Here is a 23,515-nt window from a genome sequence, read left to right as displayed (position 1 = left end):
GGGTTTGAGCAAACTCTGGGAGATAGTGAAGGACAGGGAAGCCTAGCATGCTGCAGTCCATGGGGTTGCAAAGAGTCAGACATGACTGAGTGGCTGAATAACAACAACAAAATGCTCAATAAGTGCTGCTGCTGCTGCTAAGTCGCTTCAGTCATGTCTGACTCTGTGTGACCCCATAGACAGTAGCCCACCAGGCTCCCCTGTCCCCGGGATTCTCCAGGCAAGAACACTGGAGTGGGTTGCCGTTTCCTTCTCCAATGCAGGAAAGTGAAAAGTGAAAGTGAAGTCGCTCAGTCGTGTCCGACTGCCAGCGACCCCATGGACTGCAGCCCACCAGGCTTCTCCGTCCATGGGATTTTCCAGGCAAGAGTACTGGAGTGGGATGCCATCGCCCTCTCTGAAATAAATGCTAGCTTTAGTTATTCTTATGATTACTTTTGTTAGATTGTAAGCTTCTTGAAATTAGGAACCATGTTCCAAATATTAAACAGTGAATACCTAATACAAATATATTATCTATTATTCATTTATATAACAGTTATATTTAGTAATAAGAATTCCAGAAAATGAAACACACTGGAATTAAGATTACTAGATTTAATTCTAGTTTATGTTCCACTTCTTTATTTCCCCCAAGTTGGTGGGTTGTTTTATTTCTTCCTCTTAATCTGACAATTTTTTCTTTTTGAAAAATAGTAATCATTTCTTTTCTTTTTTTTTTTTAGTAATCATTTCTAAACTTCCTTTTGTCTTTTCTCACTGCAGAGTGATTCACATTCAAATTCTACCTGTATTTTTAAGTGTTAGCTGCTCCAGGCTCTGTGCTAGGTACTTGAGCATACCTAAATATTATCTCCATTTCATAAAGAAGAAAACCAAGGCTTAGAGAGTTCAATGGAATGGCCCAAGATCATACAATTAATGGGCTTCCCTGGTGGCTCAGATGGTATAGAATCTGCCTGTAATGCAGGAGACCTGGGTTCAATCCCTGGGTTGGGAAGATCCCCTAGAGAAGAGAATGACAACCTACTCTGGTATTCTTGCCTGGAGAATTCCATGGACTGAGGAGACTGGAAGGCTACAGTCCATGGGGTCACAAAGAGTTGACATGACTGAGCAACTCACACATACTAGTTCAAGAATGACCAATTAGACTTAACCATAAACCACTGAAAAGAACTTTAGGAGGAAAATGACTAAGTAGTTTGATGTACAGAGAGATAGAAATGTCTCTTCTTCAAAAAGGGGTGAGGAGGAGAGTCAGGGAATTCTTTGTAAAGATGAAATTACTCTCGGAGATGGCCAGTCACTCCATGGACAATTGAGAGCTGACTAATCTGGAACAAAACTTTTTCCTTTCACTCCTTTCATTTTAAATATATATTTAAATATATATAAAATAAATACATATTTTATTAATTATATATATATGCATGTTTATGGCATATAAATGAAAGTAGATAAATTGACACTATTTGGAAGATAACATGGTAGGCATGGGAGAAAAACATTTTATTTGATGATATGTGGACCATAAGTACCGGGGAAGAAAATGGCAACCCATTCCAGTATTCTTGCCTGAAAAATCCCATGGACAGATGAGCCTGGTGGGCTACAGTCCATGGGGTCTCAAAGAGCTGGACATGACTGAGTGACTAAGATGATGGTGGACAATAAGTAAATTCACAGGCTTTTGATATATAAAGAATGAATCTAGTAGAAGACCCCTTATCAGTGGTGAAAATGATAACACATACGTCCTTTCACCAAGTTTAGTTACAGTTCTCATAATATAAAACTAGTCCTTGAAATGCCCGGTAAATGTGCTGATTCTGGGTACAGATGAATCCACCACTTCTGGAAGCTTGGTATGGACTCCGATTTAGGTCTCCAATACATGTCCAGCGATTTTTGGTGCCCTTGCGGGAAATACACCATTTGGCATGATCCTGATAAGAGCTGAAATAAGAGTGTCTAGATATCTTAATTGCTTTGATATTGTAGACATGGTGAGGAAGGGAGCAGTTTGAAGGAAGCTCTTGTCTCTTCCGCTGCCAGGTTTCTGTTAGCAAGTGTGTCTTCAACTGTTGAGCCATCCAGGCTGCAAAGATGTCTAGAGTTTATAAAGAGAAAAATAGTGAGGTTAATATTTATTCTTAGATAAATCCTAAAAATATCCTCAGGAAGAGAATCATCACTCATGCCTGATATGTGGATGTCACAAGCGTAATAAAAACAGCATGACTGAAAGAGTGGATGGGAGAACATTTTGTAAATGCTAAAGTGAAGTGAAAATAAAAGTAATTATCTTTATTACTAGGATGATATTGGAGCTGAAAATGTCTTCTGTTCTGCACAAACAAGGGAGCAGTATATGTTTTTGTCCTGAAAAGACCTTTGGAAAGACTAAGGCTAGAGAAGTAATCAGAGGCCAGCATCTAGAAATCTTTATAAACCATGCCAGAGTATATGAATTTTCCTGAAATCAATGTGAAACTTTTTAATACTGTATTTTATTTATTCATTGTAAATTAGTTAATTTTATTTTTGTTGCTCTGGATCTTCATTGCTGCGTGCGGGCTTTCTCTAACTGTGGAGAACAGGGGTTGCTCTCTAGCTGCAGTGCACCGGGCTTCTCACTGCAGTGCCTTTTGTTGTGGAGCACAGGCTCTAGGCTCATGGGCTTCGGTAGTTGCAGCACATGGCTCAGTAGTCGCTGCTTGCTGGCTCGTGGGCATGCAGGCTTCAGTAGTTGTGGCTCATGGCCTGTGGAGTGAGGGCTCAGTAGTTGTGGTGCAGGGGCTTAGTTGCTCTGGGGCAGGTAGAATCTTCCTAGGCCCGGGACTGACTGAACCCGTGTCCCTTGCATTGGCAGGCAGATTCTTATCCACTGTACCACCAGGGAAGTCCTCAACAGAGAATTTTTTAAAGAGTGTTAGTGGGGGGTCACAATAAACTGTGGAAAATTCTGAAAGAGATGGGAATACCAGATCACCTGACCTGCCTCTTGAGAAACCTGTATACAGGTTAGGAAGCAACAGTTAGAACTGGACATGGAACAACAGACTGGTTCCAAATAGGAAAAGAAGTACGTCAAGGCTGTATATTGTCACCCTGCTTATTTAACTTATATGCAGAGTACATCATGAGAAACGCTGGGCTGGAAGAAGCACAAGCTGGAATCAAGATTGCCAGGAGAAATATCAATAACCTCAAATATGCAGATGACACCACCTTTATGACAGAAAGTGAAGAAGAACTAAAGAGCCTCTTGATGAAAGAGAAAGAAGAAAGTGAAAAAGTTGGTTTAAAGCTCAACATTCAGAAAACGAAGATCATGGCATCCGGTCCCATCACTTCATGGCAAATAGATGGGAAAACAGTGGAAACAGTAGCTGACTTTATTTTTATGGGCTCCAAAATCACTGGAGATGGTGATTGCAGCCATGAAATTAAAAGACGCTTGCTCCTCGGAAGGAAAGTTATGACCAACCTAGACAGCATATTAAAAAGCAGAGACATTACTTTGTCAACAAAGTTCTGTCTAGTCAAGGCTATGATTTTTCCAGTAGTCATGTATGGATGTGAGAGTTGGACTGTGAAGAAAGCTGAGCACAGAAGAATTGATGCTTTTGAACTGTGGTGTTGGAGAAGACTCTTGAGAGTCCCTTGGACTGCAAGGAGATCCAACCAGTCCATCCTAAAGGAGATCAGTCCTGCATGTTCATTGGAGGGACTGATGTTGAAGCTGAAGCTCCAATACTTTGGCCACCTGATGCAAAGAACTGACTCATTGGAGAAGTCCCTGATGCTGGGAAAGATTGAGGGCAGGAGGAGAAGGGGACAACAGAGGATGAGATGGTTGGATGGCATCACCGACACAATGGACATGGGTGTGGGCGAACTCCGGGAGTTGATGATGGACAGGGAGGCCTGGTGTGCTGCAGTTCATGGAGTCCCAAATAGTTGGACACGACTGAGCAACTGAACTGAACTGATTGGGGGAATTGATAGAAACTGATTTATGATCATAAATAAACAATGTGCAGGATGAATTGAGAAGACTACATTAGATTGGAGAGAGGAAAAACATGAGGTTTTCATAATAACTGTGATAACAAGCACAAGTGTAGACTATGGCCATGACAAAGAAATAAATTGAGAGTTATTAAGGACCTGGACGGAGAAGGCAATGGCAAGCCACTCCAGTACTCTTGCCTAGAAAATCCCATGGATGGAGGAGCCTGGTAGGCTGCAGTCCATGGGGTCGCTATGAGTCGGCCGCGACTGAGCGACTTCACTTTCACTTTTCACTTTCACGCAATGTAGAAGGAGATGTCAGCCCACTCCAATGTTCTTGCCTGGAGAATCCCAGGGATGACAGAGCCTGGTGGGCTGCTGTCTATGGGGTCGCACAGAGTCAGACACGACTGAAGCAACTTAGCAGTAGCAGCAGCAGCAAGGACCTGGAACTGATTGTATTTGATGATTTGATATGGGGGGGGGCAGTGAGAAAACAGAAGGATTGAGAGTTTCCAGGTGAGTATGCAGAATATGAGAAAAGGGGTAAGATATGTGAGGGATAATGATGAGATGAGTTTGACATATTGAATTTTATGTGGCTCTGCCACTCACTGTTGAATACATCTGTCAGAACACAGGCCTTGGATGAAGATCTAGATTTGGGAGTCTCTCAAGGGCTAGCTGGAATTGCCTCAAATGCATTGTAGATGAGATAAGGATGAGTAGAAGACCATAGGGCAACCTAGTCACATAAGGAGTATGCAGAGGAAGAGGACATGGCAGAAGAGACTTAAAAGCAGGAGGAAGACCAAAAGACTGTACACTGCCAGGACTCAGGGAGGGGAAAGTTTCAGAAAGGAAACTGTTCCAACTGTGCCAAATTCTGCAGAAGCTATTTCTGTCCTATTACTTTGGGGATCTCTCATGCCTACCACAGGGCTTGACAAGTAGTAGGCATTCAATAAAATTTATTCACTATTAAAGGAAGGAAGCAAGGAAGGAAGACTGAGGTCAATTAGGGCTGTCATGGGTGACTGGGGATAGAATACAGAGAAGCAAGACTGTAGTCAAGGAGCAGTGAGCAAGTAAAGACCCTGAAGAATTTTCTCAAAATAAATTTAGAAGAAAAGAAAAAAACAGAGATATAGGGAATCTAGAATTGAGGGAGGATTTTTTTTTTTAGGAATGTTTGGGGCTCGTAGAGTAGATAGGCTAAAGTACAAGAGGGAGAAGAGATTGAGTGTAAGAATCCATGTATTCTGAGCCAGGATAGTTTCTAGGGCACAGGGGGGCACTGCTTCTGTTGGGAAGGGAGGAATCTGGTGAAAAGGAATGAAAGCAGAAATGATTGTTGAGGGTGGAGTGTGCACTTGAAGTGGTTTCTCCCTCTATTCGCTCTGTGAAGGAAAAACTGAAGACGAGTGAAGAGACAGGGAAAAGTAAAGGACTTGAGGGTAAGGAAGACTTAAAATAATTGCTTAGGGAGTGAAAGAAAAGGAAGAAAGCTTGATTCTGTGCCCAACTGAGGCTGGAGACTGAGTTTTTACTGGCCTCTAGCTAGATGGTTGTGAGTTACTTTTTTTTGGATGGATCAGCAGTCCTTCTATTCAAGTGGCTATTGTTTGAATTGATCGTTGATGTCCCCTTTCCCTTTCCTTTTTTTGTCTTTCCTCCTTTTCTATTTCTACACCCCTAAATAATCAGTATATTTGCTCTTTGCAATCCAAAGTGAGTCCAACAGCACTGTTACAACATATCGTTTTGATGATGGTCTTTCTTACCGTCAAGAAAAGAATCAGACTTGGCAAAATGGAGAAATTTTTGACCCTGGGCTGACTGAAGTGTGGCCAGGTGCCGGCCTGGGATCTCTGAGGAGCTGGATCCAGCACACAGCTGGGGAATGTGGATGAGCTCCATGCGAAAGGCTGCAGGGATGGAGCAGCTGTAAATGTTCGGGTTGTAGACCAAGAGCTGAGAGTCTGAACCAAACAGTAAAGAAAAGTTGAGATTTAAGACACAAATGGAAATGCTTGTTGGTATTTTAGATCTTGTTGTGAATTAAAAAACTGAACAGAACAAAAAAACAAAAATGAAAGTATTTCCTTCTTTAAGCCTTCAAACTTTTAATTAAAATAGTTGACACCTATTGAGCACTCCCTACTTTTTATTACATGGGTTTACTAATTTAATCATAAGAATATTACCTTATTATTGGGTAAGTTATTTTATCACAGTCCTCATTTTATAGATAAATTAATGGAGAATTTATGCCCAAAGGTATAAAACTTATAACTGAAGGAGTTGATAGTCAAGCCCAGGCAGGCTGGCCTTGGAGACCATGTGTTTTTTATCCTATGTGTAACCATACAAAAGTAGAAGACGCCCATATACTGATCATCCAGCTTCAAGAATGACCAATTCATCACCATGAACACCCAGTCTCTATGCCATTAAGCTCTATAATCTTTGCAGGAGCTCAGCTAGCTAGACTAGGGCTTAATTTGGGTAAGAGGCTCAGTGATCCTTTCCATCAGATGGAAATTTGATTAAAAAAATCATATTTGAAACCTCCTGTATTAGAACAAATCACTCTTTACTATTTAGCAGCTCCCTCAGTAAAAAATGATTGATAAAATACCATCACTACTTCTCCTCCTCATTTGTACTTTGCATTTTTCAAGTCCAAGTATTTTTGGCCACTTGAGCTTCAGATCTTAAGGGAAAGTCATCTGGTTTAGGCTCAGAAGTATCATGTTGTTGGCCTGTAAGCAACATGAGGTCTGCACAATTTAAAAAATAAGGTGGAGATCATATTAGAAAATCAGAAGATCTCTTTCTCTCTCAATTTCTCTTTCTCTCTCTCTTTTCTACTTTATATCTTCCCCTAGATTTCTGCTTCCTCTGAAAAATATGGAGATGTAGGTCTTCTTTCTCATGGAGCTGCAACATAATGGAGTGGCAGCTTTTGAGGAAAGCTAGTGGAGAGTCAACACCCCACTTTGTCAAATTCCCCACTGCCCATGCGATGTTCACTGGTGTCACCCAGTTTTGTCACCTGCCTGGCCCCTTTAGACATTTGAAACTACCACTTCTGATCAAGTTCAAAGACTTCCTTGGACCAGGAAACAAAGGTTCAGTAAGTGAGCCTGCCCAAGATCTCATCATGGCAAAACCAATATTGGAATCTAGGTATCAGGGTTTATGAATAGAGAAGCAAATGAAGTGATACATTTATTCATAATTTCCAAATCCCTTCTTAAATATTATGTCTTTTTAAAAACACTCTAATGTTACCTATTGCTTCATACTGGTTGTACTTGAAAGTTATGCACATGCCAGCTTGTCCATTTCGTCTCCCTGTGGGTGGATAATCATAGCCTTCTTCAGGAACTGGAGGAAAATGGGGAATGGAATGAATCAACCAGAACCCCTGGACTCTGTTCCACAGAAGTACACCTACCAAAGATACAGTTAATACAGATAAATTAGAAAAACAAGCCTCCTTTAAAAACAGAGTTCAAAGCTACAACATTTAAGCCTTTTAAACTTCAGGCTAATGTTTCCTTAGGCTAATAATGACAAAGATCATGTTCTTTTTCAAAGATTTAAAAACCAGTTCAGGTACACATTACATTGCCCCATTACTGATGGTAACCCAACACAAGAGGGAGCTAGCGCAGACACCCTGTGAAGAGTTAAGAGGCATTTCATGTTGAAACTACAAGGAAAATTTGTTTTGGCAGAATGCAAATTTGCTAAATTGGAGTTTGACCTCGATAGACTATATAGTCACCTGGCAAGCTTCAGATAATGTTTTTACTGCTAAGCAGCTAAGCTATTTTCAAAACCCAGCTGAAAAACATAGTTGAAAGAGAAAATATCAAATGAAAAAGTGTATTTGCAGTAATTTGTTGTGAGAAACTGATGCTCATTTATGTGCAGAAGTCACCCAATTTCACAAGTTTGAAAAAAAGGAAGCAGAAAAGGGGTGGGGGTGGGGATGAAGGAAGCCATGTCCTAAAGCATCCTGCTGCTGCTAAATAGCTTCAGTAGTGTCCAACTCTGTGTGACCCCATAGACAGCAGCCCACCAGGCTCCCCCGTCCCTTGGATTCTCCAGGCAAGAACCCTGGAGTGGGTTGCCATTTCCTTCTCCAATGCATGAAAGTGAAAAGTGAAAGTGAAGTCGCTCAGTCCTGTTCCACTCTTCATGACCCCATGGACTGCAGCCTACCAGGCTCCTCTGTAAAATCTCTGGAGCAGACAGTATGAAAGCCAGAAAGGAAGAAAACTGAAAGATTTTCAACATCTTGTGACATGGCACAAAGAACCCCGTCCAACAGGCACCTATGACTATTTCTGTGTTTGTAAATATATCAGGATAATTTGGGTATGCTAACTTGGCTTTCTGGTTTGCACATGACCATGCAGACATAAAAGTCATGCTTGCCTTAGTGTTAGAGTAGCAACCAAATGCCTGCCAGTTATTTCTTTTTCAAAGAACATACTTTAAGAAAGCACACTGTTGCTGTCTCAGTGACTGTGGAATCAATACCTGCGTCGAGATGGAAAATGTTCAAAGTTCAGCTGCCTCACAGAGCTGGATGACCTCAGGGTCTCTCTTCTGCCCAGATGAGTATGCTGTTTGTCTGAAATCCTAACTTCCTGGAACAAGTGCCACAGGATGTTGGAGCACCTGTTGGCTGGGAACTCTCCCATATGACATCAGGTTCCACTCCATTTCCAATCTTCTTTCTGAGCCCTTGTATCAACTAACAGAGTGGAGTGACAATGGTGGTGGGAGCTTGGTAAAGAAGAGTTTGCAGAATGTGGCAAATAGGACCATCAGGAGGGCAACTTAGCTAAATCAAAAGCTAAGTTGCTCGTGGCATTTGACAGCCATTACAAATTAAATTCTTAATTAGAGGTTGCAAACTGGCAGCCCACAGGCCAAGTCTAACCTACAGATACATGTTATTATGCTTGCAGATTATTTTTAAAACTTCGAATTCATTGCCAGCACTTAAAAACTGGGATTTTCCACAAACTCCTCATTTTCTCTGGAAAAAATTACATTCCCATAAGGCAAGCTGAGTGGTAATTGCTTCTTTAGACCATGAGTATACTCTCCAGTTCTCTAGTTACCTGCTGATTCAGCCCCGTTAGCTTGCTGACATCATTTTCCTGACCCTGAAGGTATTTGCTTTGGGAACCTTCTGAAAAACACTTATTGCCACGGGAAGTTATTCATGGTATATTAAGTTGAAAAAAGTTTGAAGTAATCACTAAAAAAGTTTTATAAAAATGTTTCAAAATACATATTATAGAAAAAGTAAAAAAATATTAGATGCAACTGGGGCTTCCCAGGTGGCTCAGAGGTAAAGAATCTGCCTGCAATGCAGGAGAAGCAGGTTTGATCGTTGGGTCAGGAAGATCACCTGGAGGAGAAAATGGCAACCCACTCCAGTATTCTTGCCTGGAAAATCCCATTTTCCAGGAGCCTGGTAGGATACAGTCCATAGAGTCACAAAAGAGTTAAACATGACTTAGTGACTAAACAACAAGATCAGGTGTAATTAGCTAATGAATATTAGGATTACAGATTTTTTGTTTACTATCATTTTGACTTCTTCAACAACACACATACTTATATACATAGTTTACAAATAGAAAAATATAAAAAATCCCTATAATAAAAATCATTATAATATATAATTATTAACAAACTTACTATAATATGAAAATTATTTTTAAATACTTTTTCAAAAATGTTTACTGTCTTTTAAATGGGACTAAGAAGGGTGAATTTTACTCTATGTAAATTATACTTCTATAAGTTTGACTAAAATGTGTGTACACACACACACACACAGTCTGGCTAGTATTTCCAGTAGTCAAATGCTTGTATTTCTGCTTTAAAGTATATTTTAAAAATGTTGAGAAATAAAATGGTATTTGTGTGAAGGATATTTCAAAGTCAAATTACATCATTATAAACTGTGATACAGGAATCACTCATCTTGATAACTCAGACCATTAAAAAGAAAAGCTATCTTTTTAGTGTGGAATATAAACCTACCAAAGATAGGTTGTTTTAAGAAAATGCTGACTTCCAGTAGGAAAGAGAAATAAGAGCCTTTGTCATACCTTTGGTGTGTCCATACTTTCTGCTGTAATTCACGGATTTAGGGACTCCATCATTGTATATTAGATAGGCTGTGCTGTTACTCTGCAGGAATATTTTAAGGTTATAATGGCATAAGTCCTTTACTCATAAACATTTTTTGCTCACAACATTTCTACCAGCTATCCAGCCTACGATACAGAACTTTCATTAATACACATAAGAAATCATCCATTCCCCTAATGGGCAGATTTCCCATCAGTTTGAATTCTGTGACATGCGAGGCAGGAGACAAGAAGTCCATCCTCAACTTCACAACATGTGTGACAGCCCTGTGCTCTGTATGTGTGTGTGAGGGCAATATTCCTGTTTCTCCCAGTTGTTTTGGACTCATGTTTCTGATGAAGCAACTAGTGTATAATAGAGGAGTCCTTAAATATTTGTTCAGGAAATGAAGTAGGAACAATCAGCCAAGGAGTACATCTGGGCTTTTTCCATTGATATTATAGGCACAGCGCAGAAATGGCTGTCAGGGTTTGATTTCCTCTGCCTATTTTGTGCTTTACCACTTGGTCATAGCTTCCTGTTTAATCAGAATTCCTCATTCTCTGCTTCTACTACCTCTTTGTTAGTGGAGGATTTTTTCTTCAATCTATTTCCCTGTGTCACTTCACCTTTCCAACTTGACATTTCCCTGCTTAAAAAAAAGTGGTGTAATTGAATGTGTGATATTGGATTTCCTCTGGTAAGGCAAAATGCTAGTAAATTCTCCAAACAGTTTGCCAAATCTCTGAGTCAAAATGAAGCTATTACTTTGATAGTGTCTTTTTGTCATGTTTTGGAAACTTGCTTGTATTTGTTCAGTGTCATTCCATTTCAACTGTATCATGATGCAGTGACTCTTAATGAAGCCAATACTGTCAATAGTACAAAGTCTCAGTAATATATTAATAATTAAAAGCAGGAAAGGACAGCCCATCTCTGTAAAAAAGGTCTTTGTTTTTCTCTGAGAAAAAAATAAGAGTCTCCTACAGTTGCTTCATTATTTGATTTCATCTAAAACCTTTTTTTTTTTTAAAGGCATAAGGTAGTCTGTATAGCATTTTTGGCTACTATGTTTAGGAATATTCGGGGAAATCAATTGTTTTCTTACCTGCATTTTCCGTAATTGACCACAGCTACGGTTGGTATTCGCGTTCTCCACTGGAGAGCTCTCACAATTGTTCTATGAGCCTGTGTCGAATGTGCTAACAAGGCCATTGTGCGCCTTTAGGGTACAATGTGGAGGGCCTCTGGGAAGATTTGGTGAGGAACACAATTCTCCTAATAGATGAAGTTTATCATTCTAACTAGGAGTGTAACAATCAGCTAAGATTAAATGGGATGTAACTCTAGTGAAGAGAGGCCCTTTTACAAAGGGGAAAAATCATGAACTAACAATAGGGCCTGGAGATTATCATACTAAGTGAAGTAAATCAGACAGAAAGACAAATATCATATGATATCATTTATATGCAGAATCTTAAAAAAAATGATGCAAATGAGGTTTTTTACAAAACAGACTCACAGACTTCGAGAATAAATTTATGGTACCATGGTGGGGGGGAAAGGTGGGGAGGAGGGATAGATTAGGAGTTTGGGATTGACATGTACACACTGCTATATTTAAAATAGATAACCAACAAAGACCTGCTGTTTAGCACAGGGAATTCTGCTCAGTATTCTGTAATAAACTAAATGGGAAAATAGTGTGGAAAAGAATAGATACATGTGTATATATAACTGAGTCACTTTACCGTGCACCTAAAACCAAAGCAACATTGCTAATCAACTGTGCTCCAATATAAAACAAAAATAACAAAAAAGGAATAGGCAGAAAGAGGCCTGTGCCTTTGGACATCTTTATTTCTTTAACTCCTAGTTGGATTTGACTTATTGGACTACTGGATGTTGAACAAGAAGGTTACGGTCCCCAGTCTAGCTGGGAATGTAGTCAGGCAAATATAGGCAACTGTGATATGGTCTAAGTGTTATTGTCAAGGTATATGGAAGGTTCTCATTTATTGACACAACAGTAGAAGAAGGAAAGTATTTCCCAACATAACCCCAGATATTATCTTAACTTGACATTTGAGATTTAAAACCAGTTAGTCTGATCTTGCTTTCTGCTTTCTGTTAGAAGTTCAATTCTGGGTCAGAAGACGGGAAAATTGTATCTTCATGGTCACTTCTGGCACGTATGTTCAACTTCCAAAGAACATTCAGTTTTACCTGAATATCACCCCCTATTGTTGTTATTCTTTTTTTGGCTCTAGCCAATCAAACATGGCAATCAGCCCCTCTACTGTCATTTTCTTCCAGAATCCACCACTCATGGCATTGTGTGTGAGCAGGGTTTACTGAAGCTATGAAACACTGAATGGTTTTTACATTACCAAGCTGACCTGCCTCAGTCTCCCTCCATGTTTTATCTACTTTTAAATTCCTAGCTTCCATCTACATTTTTTTTCTTCTTTTTTTTTTTTTTTGCAGAGCAGTTTAGCTCTCCTGCCCTCCTAGGCTCTGGGACTACTTTTGCACTTCCAAAGATCATTATTATAGTTTGTCAAACTAAGACCCACCCTCCCCAACCAAGATAAATGACAGAGGCTTTGCAGTGTTACTCTTTCCTTTCTCTTCTTGGGCAGTGTGAAGTGGGGAGGGGAAGAATGTGTTTATTTTTTCATTGATGGGTTATACTCCAGGTTTTCCCATTGCCAACCTTGGAAAGCAGAAGCAGCTACAGGTAGTTTTGATTTTACGTAATAATTTATTAATTCAAAACAGGCTTGTTGCTGAGACTGAAGAATTTCTAAAAGCCTCTAGGACAGTGTTTGGAACATCACATGTATTCAAATAGTTTACAAATAAGTTTTGACTTGGTAACTTGGCTCTGAAGGCTGGTGTTAATGACAGGTGAATACAGTGAAATATTTGCACACACAGAGACAGCTCTCCACACATTTCAAGTAAATGTTCAAATAGACCTGTGCACTACGGTGTCTCAGATGGTAAAGAATCTGCCTGCAGTGCAGGAGACTCAGGTTTGATCCCTGGGTCGGGAAGATCCCCTTGTGAAGGGAATGGCAACCCACTCTTGTATGCTTGCCTGGATAATCCCATGGACAGAAGAGCCTGGTGGGCTACAGTCCATGGGTTCGCAAAGAGCTGGACATGACTATGTGACTAACACTTTCAGTAGTGCTACGGTCTAACTCAGAATTCTTGTGGGAATTAAATTAGTTGACATATGTAAAGGCCCAGCACATTGTTAAGTGTTGAGTTATTTTACATTTTTACTTCTCAACAAATTGTTAGGAAATGCATAGATGAAAATGAAGTGAAGTGAAGTGAAAGTTGCTCAGCCATGTCTGACTCTTTTTGACCCCATGAGCTATAAAGTCCATGAAATTCTCTAGGCCAGAATACTGGAGTGGGTAGCCTTTCCCTTTTCCAGGGGATTTTCCCAAACCAGGGATCGAACCCAGGTCTCCTGGATTGCCGGTGGATTCTTAATCAGCTGAGCCCCAGGGAAAGCCCATAGATGAGTGTAACTGGATATTAATTATTGTTTGATTTACTTGTCATCTCTGGTTGAAAAACAGTATCTTGTCACTGAATAGCAGATGTTGCCTGGATGTTGGGAGACTGCGCACACTGAGGCACTAGGCCTATTTACCCGTGTCTCTTTGGCTGGTTAGTTCATTGCCTGATGAAGTCCAGTGTATGTGCTCAGTCGCTCAGTCATGTCTTACTCTTTGTGACACTTTGGACTGTAACCTGCCAGACTCCTCTGTCCATGGAATTTTTCAGGCAAGCATACTGGAGTGGGTTGCCATTTCCTCCTCCAGGGGATCTTCCCAATCCAGGGTTCAAACCCACATCTCCTGCATCTCCTGCATTCGCAGGCTGATTCTTTACCACTGAGCCATCGGGAAAGCCCGATGAAGTCCAGATAGCAGATTTAATCTCCATACAGGCAAGTTAGTTCCAGGGCCTTGAACTAGTTCTTAACCTAGTAACCTAGGTACAGATACTCTAACCCAGTCCTAGCTCTTAACCTACTATTTTGAAGATGATTAATTAAAAGGAAGACCAAGTGGAACCCCTTACTTTTCCCATCAAACTCATCACGCTATGGCATGAACAACCCATAACTCATGGCATATTGACCATAGATCTATATTGCATTGTAATAGGAAAGTGCTCTTCTCTCTAGTTCCCTTTAAAGGGCTAAGATAGCCAGTACTGAGAAAATTGGCAGAGTTTGGCAGCCAGAAGATTTCAATATGTAATTAGTTCAGTGATGCCATTGGACATAATGCTAAATGTATCAACAATTTGGCATTGCTGTAGAGTCTGTTGACATATCCCCTAAGGTCTTGGTTGGGTTGATTCAGATTCTGAGCTAACTTACTTCCAGCTGCTAGGATTGGGGGGTGAGCAGTTATAACTTTTTGGAAGCTTTGGAGTCTGTATAATGCATTTTATGTGATTCAAATGAATGATTAACTATAACATACCTCAGAGGCAGATGCTTCATACAGTTGTTGTAATGTCCTTCCCAAAACACTCTTGGTGGCATTCATCAGTTGCTTACTCCTACTCCAGCTTCTGGTTGTAGAGTCTAGGTACAGGTACTCTAACCCAGTCTCTCTGCTTTCCTCGTTTTGTTTTTTGGGCAACTTATAAAAGGTAAACCTAACAAAGGAAATAATTATGAATTACTAACATTTACTGAGTGTTACATTTTTTTTTTAAATTATTTATTTATTTGGAGGAAAATTGCTTTACAATGTTGCATTGATTTCTGCCATACAACAATGTGAATCAGGCATGAGTGTGTGTGTACACACACATACATTCATCACACCTTCCTCTTGAGCTCCCCTCCCCTTCTGCTATCTCATCCCTCTAGGTCATTACAGAGTGCCAGGCTGGGCTCCCTGTGTTATATAGCTGTTTCCCAGTAGCTATCTATTTTACACTGGTAGTGTATATATGTCAGTGCTACTTTCTCAATCCATCCCACCCTCTCCTTCCCCTGGTGTGTGCACAAGTCTGTTCTCTCTGTCTGTGTCTCCATTCCTTCCCTGCAAATAGGTTCCTCAGTACCATTTTCCTAGATTCCACATATGTGCCTTGATACATTTTTCTTTTTTTGACTTACTTCACTCTGCATAACAGGCTGTAGGTTCATCCACCTCACTACAAATGACTCAAGTTTGTTCCTTTTTATGATTGAGAAATATTCCATCGCATATACGTACCACATCTTCTTTATCCATTTATCTGTCAATGGACATCTATTGCTTCCATGTCCTGGCTGTTGTAAATAGTGCTGCAATGAACATTGGGGTAAATGTGTCTTTTTGAATTGTGGTTTTCTCAGGGTATATGCCCAGTAGTGGGACTGTGGGATCATATGGTAGATTTATTCCTAGATTTATTCCTAGCTTTTTAAGGACTCTCCATACTGTTCTCCATAATGGCTGTATCAGTTTACATTCCCACCAATAGTGCAGGAGGGTTCCCTTTTTTCCATAGCCTTTTCAGCATTTGTTGTTTGTAGATTTTTTGATGGCCATTCTGATTAGGGTAAGGTGATATCTCATAGTAGTTTTGATTTTCGCTTTTCTAATAATGAGTGATGTTGAGCATCTTTTTCATATGTTCATGTCTTATTTGGAGAAATGTCCAAGTATTTTGCCCATTTTTTTGATTGGGTTATTTGTTTTTCTGATATTGAGGTGTATGAGCTGCTTATGTATTTTGGAGATTAATTTCCTTGTCAGTTGCTTTGTTTGCAGTTATTTTCTCCCATTCTGAGGGCTGGACTATTTTCTTGATGGTAGCCACTGTCAAGCACTTAACTATATCATTTCACCTATATCTCACAGAAGGTCTTGAAGTTTAAGGAGAGGGATTTGCTCAAGCTTTCTGCCTCTTATATTCCACCCTTACTGTTGCTCCTTCCCAGAGAAGGAAATACAAATCTGACTGTGCATGTTCTAAAAACATTTACTGGCCTGGTGTGTGAGATCCCTGTGGTGAAAGCCCATATACATTGAACATGGCTCTGCTATTCTTTCCACGGTTGGTAAGAATGCCAAGGCCCGGGCCTGAACTAGAGAAGTCTTAGATGTGTCTCTGCTGCCTGAAGGGCTTGGCATGCACATCTCTTTGCAGCTGGCTGGCTGAATCTGAGATTTGGGTTTGGGCATCAGAGTCAGTGGAGGCTGTTTTGAGCCTCTGGCCTGAGCTATGTTCTTCAGCTCAGTTTATCGGCATACTCTGCATTGAGGATTGAGGGCTAAGACCAACCAATTAAGTAAGTGCCTTGCTTTCTTTACTATTGTCTCCTGTTTGTATGTTTCCTTTGGTTGTCTCACATGATGGAGAGGTGGTTGGACCTGCATGGTATTCAGACATTCTTGAATCATCTGGCCCAGGGTTTCTCAGTGTGCTCTATTCACATTTTGGGGCTCATTGTTCTTTGTTCTGGGGGGCTGTCCTATGAATTATAATATCCCTGGCTTCTACCTGTCAGTAGTACATATTCCCTGAGTCGTGCCAATCAAAAATGTCTACAGACATTGTCGAAAGTACCTGAAAGGTGAAATTGACTTTGTCTAGTCAAATACCCTTTAATAGCACGAACACACATTTAACCCTCAAATACTCACACTGAACCAAACATTGTAATGCATTCACTATTACCACATAGCTGCATCTCACTTTACCCAGAAAATCTTCACTTTTCACTGGGTTCTCATCAGTCTTATGCTTCTATTTATGCTCTTTCCTGCCCTGTCCAGGCTTTCTGCCTCTCAGGGCCAGGTCCTCACATGTGGCAGGAAACATGAAATTATTCTTTGATGCTGACCTCATGTTCCTCTGGCCTTTAACTCTCGCAGTAAGTTGTAGACTCAAGACTGTGCCTCCCTGTGTGCTCAGTTCAGCATTCTCTCTGACAGATACTGCTAAATAATATGTCCATTCAGTTGTGGCAAAAATAAAATTTTTGTGTTGATCACAATTTGATGGCCCACCCATGAAAGGTTTGTGAACTATCATGGCACACCAGTTAAAGACTAGTGCTTTTATAAACAATATTCCTGGGTGACCATCTCCAGTTATAATCTGAAGATTCTTGAATCTATTTCTAGCCCAAATCTCTGTGCTGAGGTCTCAATTCAGTTCAGTCACTCAGTCGTGTCCGACTCTTTGTGACTCCATGAATTGCAGCACGCCAGGCCTCCCTGTCCATCACCAACTCCCGGAGTTCACTCAAACTCATGTCCATCAAGTCGGTGATGCCATACAGCCATCTCATCCTCTGTTGTCCCCTTCTCCTCCTGCCCCCAATCCCTCCCAGCATCAGAGTCTTTTCCAATGAGTCAACTCTTCACATGAGGTGGCCAAAGTACTGGAGTTTCAGCTTTAGCATCATTCCTTCCAAAAAACACCCAGGACTGATCTCCTTTAGAATGGACTGGTTGGATCTCCAGATCTCTTGCAGTCCAAGGGACTCTCAAGAGTCTTCTCCAACACCACAGTTCAAAAGCGTCAGTTCTTCAGCGCTCAGCTTTCTTCACAGTCCAACTCTCACATCCATACATGACTACTGGAAAAACCGTAGCCTTGCTGAGGTGTAGATAAACCCAAATGCAAAGATGGTTCAGAGACCAACTCCATGTTTTTGAAACCAAGTTCATGATATTGTGCAACAAATCTATTCATTCCCTACTCTTAGGGGATACATTCACACAGTCACAGAAGCTAGCAACCTGCAAGTCTTTCTTAACATCTTTCTCTCTCCTTCTACCCTCTGCCCATCCATTACCAAGTCTTCTCAGCTGCTCTTCTGCTTTACTTCTACTTCTTTGAGTATCCAGACATTGTCTGGATACTTTTCTCACCTATTATGCTGCAGAAGTCTCGCTGGTCTCCATGACTCTGCACTGGTTCCTGGCCAATTGGCCTTCACAGTACTGCCAGTGGGCTTTCTAAAATGCAAATTTGACTTTTTCAAGTCCCTACTTGATGTCCCTCAGTAGTTCCCTTTCAAGGTCAAGTTCAGATTCAGCAGTTTAACCCATAAAGCCCTTCATGACCTGGCCCTCACTTATCTCTCTAAGCTCCCCTCTTGCCATTTCCCCATGTTCTCCTGAAGCACAAACATTACTCAACTGCTTCCAGACTCTCCCCATTGTTTATTGCCTCTGGACCTCCTCAATGCTTCTCCATTGGCCTGAGATGCCTTGACATCTCCCTTGTCTTTCTAACCAACTCAAAGTTATTCTCCAAATGTCTCCTAGAGAAGTCTTTTGGGCTCCATCCTCTCTAATGCCCCATCTATACCCTTACCACACAACTATGAGCTCCTTAAGGGTAAGAACTATACTTTATTCATATTTATATTTTCAAAACTTAGCACAGGACTGGTGTGTGCTCAGTAACTGTTTGGTGAGAGAGTGATTGAGTGCATCTGTGTCCTTCAGCCTCAACTTTACACAAAGTTTGATGCCAACCATAAAGGCAAACCTAAATACCCTAATTAAAGAGTGAGGAAGTGATCAGAGCTTTTGGAGAATCCACGACTGTAATGCAAAGCTGTGTTTCACCCCTTTGACACTTCAGGAGACCAGTGGCCTCCCACCCACCCTTAACAACTGCCTGTCCTGCCCAACAAACAAGGTTAACCAAACAGTGCTGTGTACCATCAAGCCCTCTTTCTCCTTCACATAAGTATATGCTCCACTATCAGGAAAAAGTCATCTATCTTCTCTCCTTTGTCAACTTAAAAGGATGCTGGGAGTGTTCTGTTAGGAAAACCACAAAGCAATTGAAGGAACTTGCCAAATGAGAGAAGCTGTCAGCTCTCCCACACCTCTGTGGCCACCAGCTTTGCCCTGCTAAGAGCATGAATCAGGCCCACAAGGCACTGCTCAGCTCCTTCTCAAGGGAAAACTCCCTCATTCAGAGCCTATCCCTACCTGGATACGTGGCCCATTTACACACTTTCACTTCCTTTCCTTTTATGGGGAGAGGTGGAGCAGAGATCTCCTTCAGAACACACAGTGACCCAGGTAACCACCAGTAGTTTGGCTTTCCACTGGCAGGCACCAAGCCTTACATTTCATTTACTTACCAATCCACAGCTTCACCTTCTTCATTTCTGCATGATATTTTTGTTGCCTCCAGGATTCCAAAGAGACCAAGGAAGAGCACAGTCAGCAGTGTTCCTAGAAGTCTTGCTGTCATCTTCTGTCACGTTTAGTCCATGGCACAGCAGGAAACCTTCCCCCTGGACGGTGGAGTCTGAGTTTCAAGTCTCCCTCAAACTGTTCTGGCTCTGACGTTTGGTTCCATTTACCTCTGTCATTTGCTGTCTGGGCATTTTCAGATTGGGACGCATCCTATGTAATTGTGTGATTCAGTCACAACATGCCAGCGTGATTCCTCATGCCTTTGTGCTGAATTGTTGACTGGTTTGCAAAGTCATCAAAAAGTCCTGGAGAGAAAAAAGGGATGTACAGGTAACTCTTTGGAGTGAACATCATGTGATAGGAAGTTCAGCGGACAGGAGAACTCTGTATTGATAAACAGATGTTGAATTAAATCTATTTCATGTGTTTTCCCCTTATGATTGTTTCTCTATGAAAAGAAAAGAAAGTAAAGTAAAGTCACTCAATCATGTCCGACTCTTTGCAATACCATGGGCTGTAGCCTACCAGGCTCCTCTGCCCATGGGATTTTCCAGGCAAGAATACTGGAGTGGGTTGCCATTTCCTTCTCCAGGAGATCTTCCCAACCCAGGGATTGAACCCAGGTCTCCCACATTGTAGGCAGATGCTTTACCATCTGAGCCACCAGGGAAGTCCTCTGTGAGTTTCTCTATGAGTGAGAGTAAATGTTTGTGGTTCACCCATTAAACAGAAATGACAAAATCTTATGTCTTAATAATACTTAGGATCTATCACTTGTGATACTCTCTATCTTAAGGAAATATTTCCTAAAGAGTACTTCAAAGGCTTGCTTCAGAGAAAGGGCAAATTCAGAATCGCTTTTAGCAAAGATGTTTACATATCCTCTCCACCTCCTAGTTTCAGCCACTCAGCATGGTGCTTTACTTCAAAGAGGCTTTGCTGTCCAATAGGTTACAATGCAATCAGATAAACAAATTGACAACTCTTGCTTCAGATCAAATGAAAAATGTTGCAAGCATTGGTTTTGCCCAAATTATTCTTTCTCTTGAAACTGAATCTGAAGTTGAAAACGAAGGGAAAATGGCTCATTACCATAATGACTATCAAAAGGTGAGCCCATTCTCTTTTTAGAGGAGGGAAGAAGTAGATGGGCATGTGAAAAAAATTCTTTAAGTGCCTGCTGATTTTTAATCAATTATTAAAGATGCTGTCATAATAAATAGAAGTTTACTTTATACCTGAAAATAATTATGGCTCTGATCTGTCTCTTTGATTATAGATCCAGATCAGAGTTATTTAAGGATTCAGACTAAACTGGACCCTTGCAAACTGGATCACTTTTGTGGTTGAACTGGAGTTATTCAGGATTCTCAGGAGTTCATAGGAAAGAGAGGGGTGGTTCTCCTATAACAGAATTTTGTGTGAAATGTTCTGGACCACCCGCCCATATTTTCCTGAGGTGCCTGCAAGAAGAACAGAACTGTGGGCCTTGATCCAAACCTGATAAATAAAAATCCTTCCAGTTGGGTCAGGAATCTACCTTAATTACCATGTTTTTGGTGATCTGCTGTACTTTAAACTTTGAGAATCGCTGGCCTGAGATCAAGGCTGTGCTGTATCTGGTTACCAAATTGGTAAACTGAGAAGCCTTTTTCTGACTATTTCTCCATGGGTATCATATTATTTAATGTATGTTTTTACTGCACTCAGATTAAAATGATCTCAGCAAACCCAAGCTTTTCATCAATTTTTAAAAAATTTCATAGCATGAAGTTTACTTTTCTAAGTTAAAGTGAAATAAATTTAATTTTACTCATATTTATCTTGTGATACCTTTTCGTATTATGATAATAGATGAATACACTAGGCTTAAGATTCATTAATTCATAGAAAATATAAAGAACTTGTTTTCAGTTACGTAAGCTAAAGAACTTTCGTTGAATAAGATATAAAATAATTCATTTTTTCTCCTCATTACACACTTAGCCCATGCATGCATACTTAGTCACTCAGTCGTGTCTGATTCTTTGCAATATGGTGAACTGTATGTAGCCCGCCAGGCTCCTCTGTCCTTGGCATTTTTCAAGCAAGAATCCTGGAGTGGGTTGCCATTTCCTCCTCCAGGGGATCTTCCTGACCCAGGAATCAAACCTGCATCTCTTGCATTATCCTGCATTAGCAGGCGGATTCTTTACCAACTGTTCCACCTGGGCATCCCACACACTTAGCACAGTGCATGGCAAATAGTAAGTGATCTGTAAATGATAGCTAAGAATGGCTATCATTAAAAATAAATAGTTATCATTAAAAATAAATTTTAAAAAATTTATTTTTACTTCAACCTGAGCCTTTCCTGTGACTGGGCTTTAGGATACCTGTATTAGGATGGTTTTGCTAAAGCTAATTTTATTTCAAGGTCTAGAAAAACAGGTAGGTTCTTTTCTTGGAGATGTCATTTTTAATAGGCTTTCTTATCTCTTGTTTCTGACCTGATCATGCTGGTTGTCCGTCAAGAGCCTTCATTATGCAATCACTAAGTGTCAAACAGTGCACCCCAGACACTGAGGGGATCCGGGGATTTCAACATTACCCTAAAGCCTAAATTCCAGTGTGTCCTGGGTTTTTACTAAAAACAGCAAAGTAATGTCATGGGAGGAAGCACAATGAATTTAATGGATAGACAAAACAAACTGGGCAGAATGTTTTTCACATTACCCACTTTTGAAACCCAAGAAATACAATATTATGAAAATACCACGTCTCCGTCATAATGATTAAATCTTTATCGAAGGAATAGTAGAAAACCCCTTCATTGTAACTTGGCCAAGTATAGTGAACACAGATGAGTTCTTCACTTGGCATTGGGCTTCTTATTTTACGGTTGAAAGTTTGCATTAATTCATCCAGTGATTCTAGAAAATCTGTCTTTCTTTAATTGGAGTGTAGTTGATTTACAATGGTAATTATTGCCATACAGTAAAATGATTGTTGTATATACATATTCTTTTTTAAATACTCTTTTCCATTATAATTTATCATAGGATATTGAATATAATTCTCTGTGCTATACAGTAGAGTCTAGTTGTTTATCTGTTCTATGTATAAAAGCTTACATTTGCTAACCCCACCTCCTATTCCATCCCTCCGCTCACCTCCTCCCCATGTCTGTTCTCCATGTCTTTGATTCTGTTTCATAGACAGGTTCGTTTGTGTCATATTTTAGATTCCACATATAAGTGATATCATACGATATTTGCCTTTCTCTTTCTAACTTACTTAGTAAGATAATCTCTAGTTGCAAAAAGCTCAGTCTTAATCTCTCCAAATTTTGCCCCTTTCACATTATCTCTATCATATCTTTCTAGTACATTTTTATACTATTCTTTTTCTAAAAAAAAATTTTTTTTCATCGAAGTATAGTTGATTTACAATGTTTTGTTAGTTTCAGTTGTACAACAAAGTGACTAAGATACAAAATATTGAGTATAGAGTCTCTGTGCTATACAGTAGGTCCTTGTTAGTTATCTATTTTATATATAGTAGAGTGTATATGTTACTCATAAATTCCTAATTTATCTCTTCCTCCAACCTTTCCCCTTTGGTAACAATAAGGGGATAAACAAATAACAATAAACTCTTATGTTTGTGAGTCTGTTTCTGTTTTGTAAATACATTTTATGTTTCTTTCATATGTTCGATCTCCTGTGTATCTGCTTCAATCTTTGATTCTTTATTTGGGTCAGTCTCCCAGATCAATCTCTTTGGCAAGATTAAATCATTACTTAATCTATCTCTTACAAATAACTAATTCTTTCTGTTTCAGTCTGTTTCTTAATCCACTTATTAGTGCATTTCTAGAAGCTCTGTTGGATTCTTTTTCAAATTTTCTTGGTCTTTTTTTATGGTTTTTTAATTTCTTTTTCAAGACAAGCTATCTTAATTTTCTCTTTTATTTCTGTAAAAATATTAAATACATGATTTTACATTTTGTGTCTGATAATTCCAGTATCTGAACTCTTTGCAGCTCAGACTTTGCTACCTGTTATTTCTGTGACTCTCTCTCAAGATACCTTGTTACTATGTATGCTTTTGATTTTTCATTATGAGTTCATGTTCCT

At 40.1% G+C, this 23,515-nt stretch overlaps 2 protein-coding genes across 6 annotated transcripts in view; one reads left to right on the top strand and one right to left on the bottom strand.

Moving 5' to 3' along the window:
• LOC147375683 (uricase) overlaps positions 1–23,515 on the top strand; it is a 98,933-nt gene that overhangs the window by 42,743 nt on the left and 32,675 nt on the right. The window contains exon 1 of one of the 2 annotated variants that reach the window (XM_086390798.1): positions 20,295–20,507. The exons of the other annotated variant lie outside the window; for it this stretch is intronic. Within the exon in view, the coding sequence (XP_086246924.1) occupies positions 20,310–20,507 (198 nt within the window). The 5' untranslated portion in view covers positions 20,295–20,309. Of the gene's footprint in view, positions 1–20,294; positions 20,508–23,515 lie in introns of those variants that run through there. 2 annotated transcript variants of the gene reach the window in all.
• Positions 1,495–19,704, bottom strand: DNASE2B (deoxyribonuclease 2 beta). 4 transcript variants are annotated; one of them, XM_086390800.1, is made up of 6 exons: positions 19,340–19,704; positions 14,709–14,886; positions 10,170–10,251; positions 7,318–7,479; positions 5,805–6,002; positions 1,495–2,113 (listed from the first exon to the last, which is right to left on the bottom strand). In XM_086390800.1, the coding sequence occupies exons 1-6, from the start codon at positions 19,450–19,452 to the stop codon at positions 1,773–1,775; spliced, it is 1,074 nt and encodes a 357-aa protein (XP_086246926.1). In that variant the 5' UTR covers positions 19,453–19,704; the 3' UTR covers positions 1,495–1,772. The 4 variants fall into 4 exon arrangements, with proteins under 4 accessions (XP_086246926.1, XP_086246927.1, XP_086246928.1 ...); XM_086390801.1 differs by having other exon boundaries at positions 5,805–5,948; XM_086390802.1 differs by having other exon boundaries at positions 7,318–7,413; positions 19,340–19,559.

Source organism: Bos grunniens, chromosome 3 (genome assembly GCF_055505025.1).
Source record: "Bos grunniens cultivar Pamir isolate PY7600 chromosome 3, Bosgru_T2T1.0, whole genome shotgun sequence".
Taxonomy (NCBI): domain Eukaryota; kingdom Metazoa; phylum Chordata; class Mammalia; order Artiodactyla; family Bovidae; genus Bos; species Bos grunniens.
The sequence above is the reverse complement of the archived record's forward strand: the minus strand, read 5'-3'. Positions and strand labels throughout refer to the sequence as shown.

Excerpts from the sequence above, each read along its gene's own strand:
- DNASE2B (XM_086390800.1), bottom strand. The coding sequence starts at position 19,452 with ATGACAGCAAGACTTCTAGGAACACTGCTGACTGTGCTCTTCCTTGGT. Across the intron at positions 14,887-19,339 it reads GAAGGTGAAGCTGTGGATTG|GTTTACCTTTTATAAGTTGC; the intron begins GTAAGTAAATGA and ends TTCCTTTGTTAG. Across the intron at positions 2,114-5,804 it reads GTCTGATTCTTTTCTTGACG|ACATCTTTGCAGCCTGGATG; the intron begins GTAAGAAAGACC and ends TATAAACTCTAG.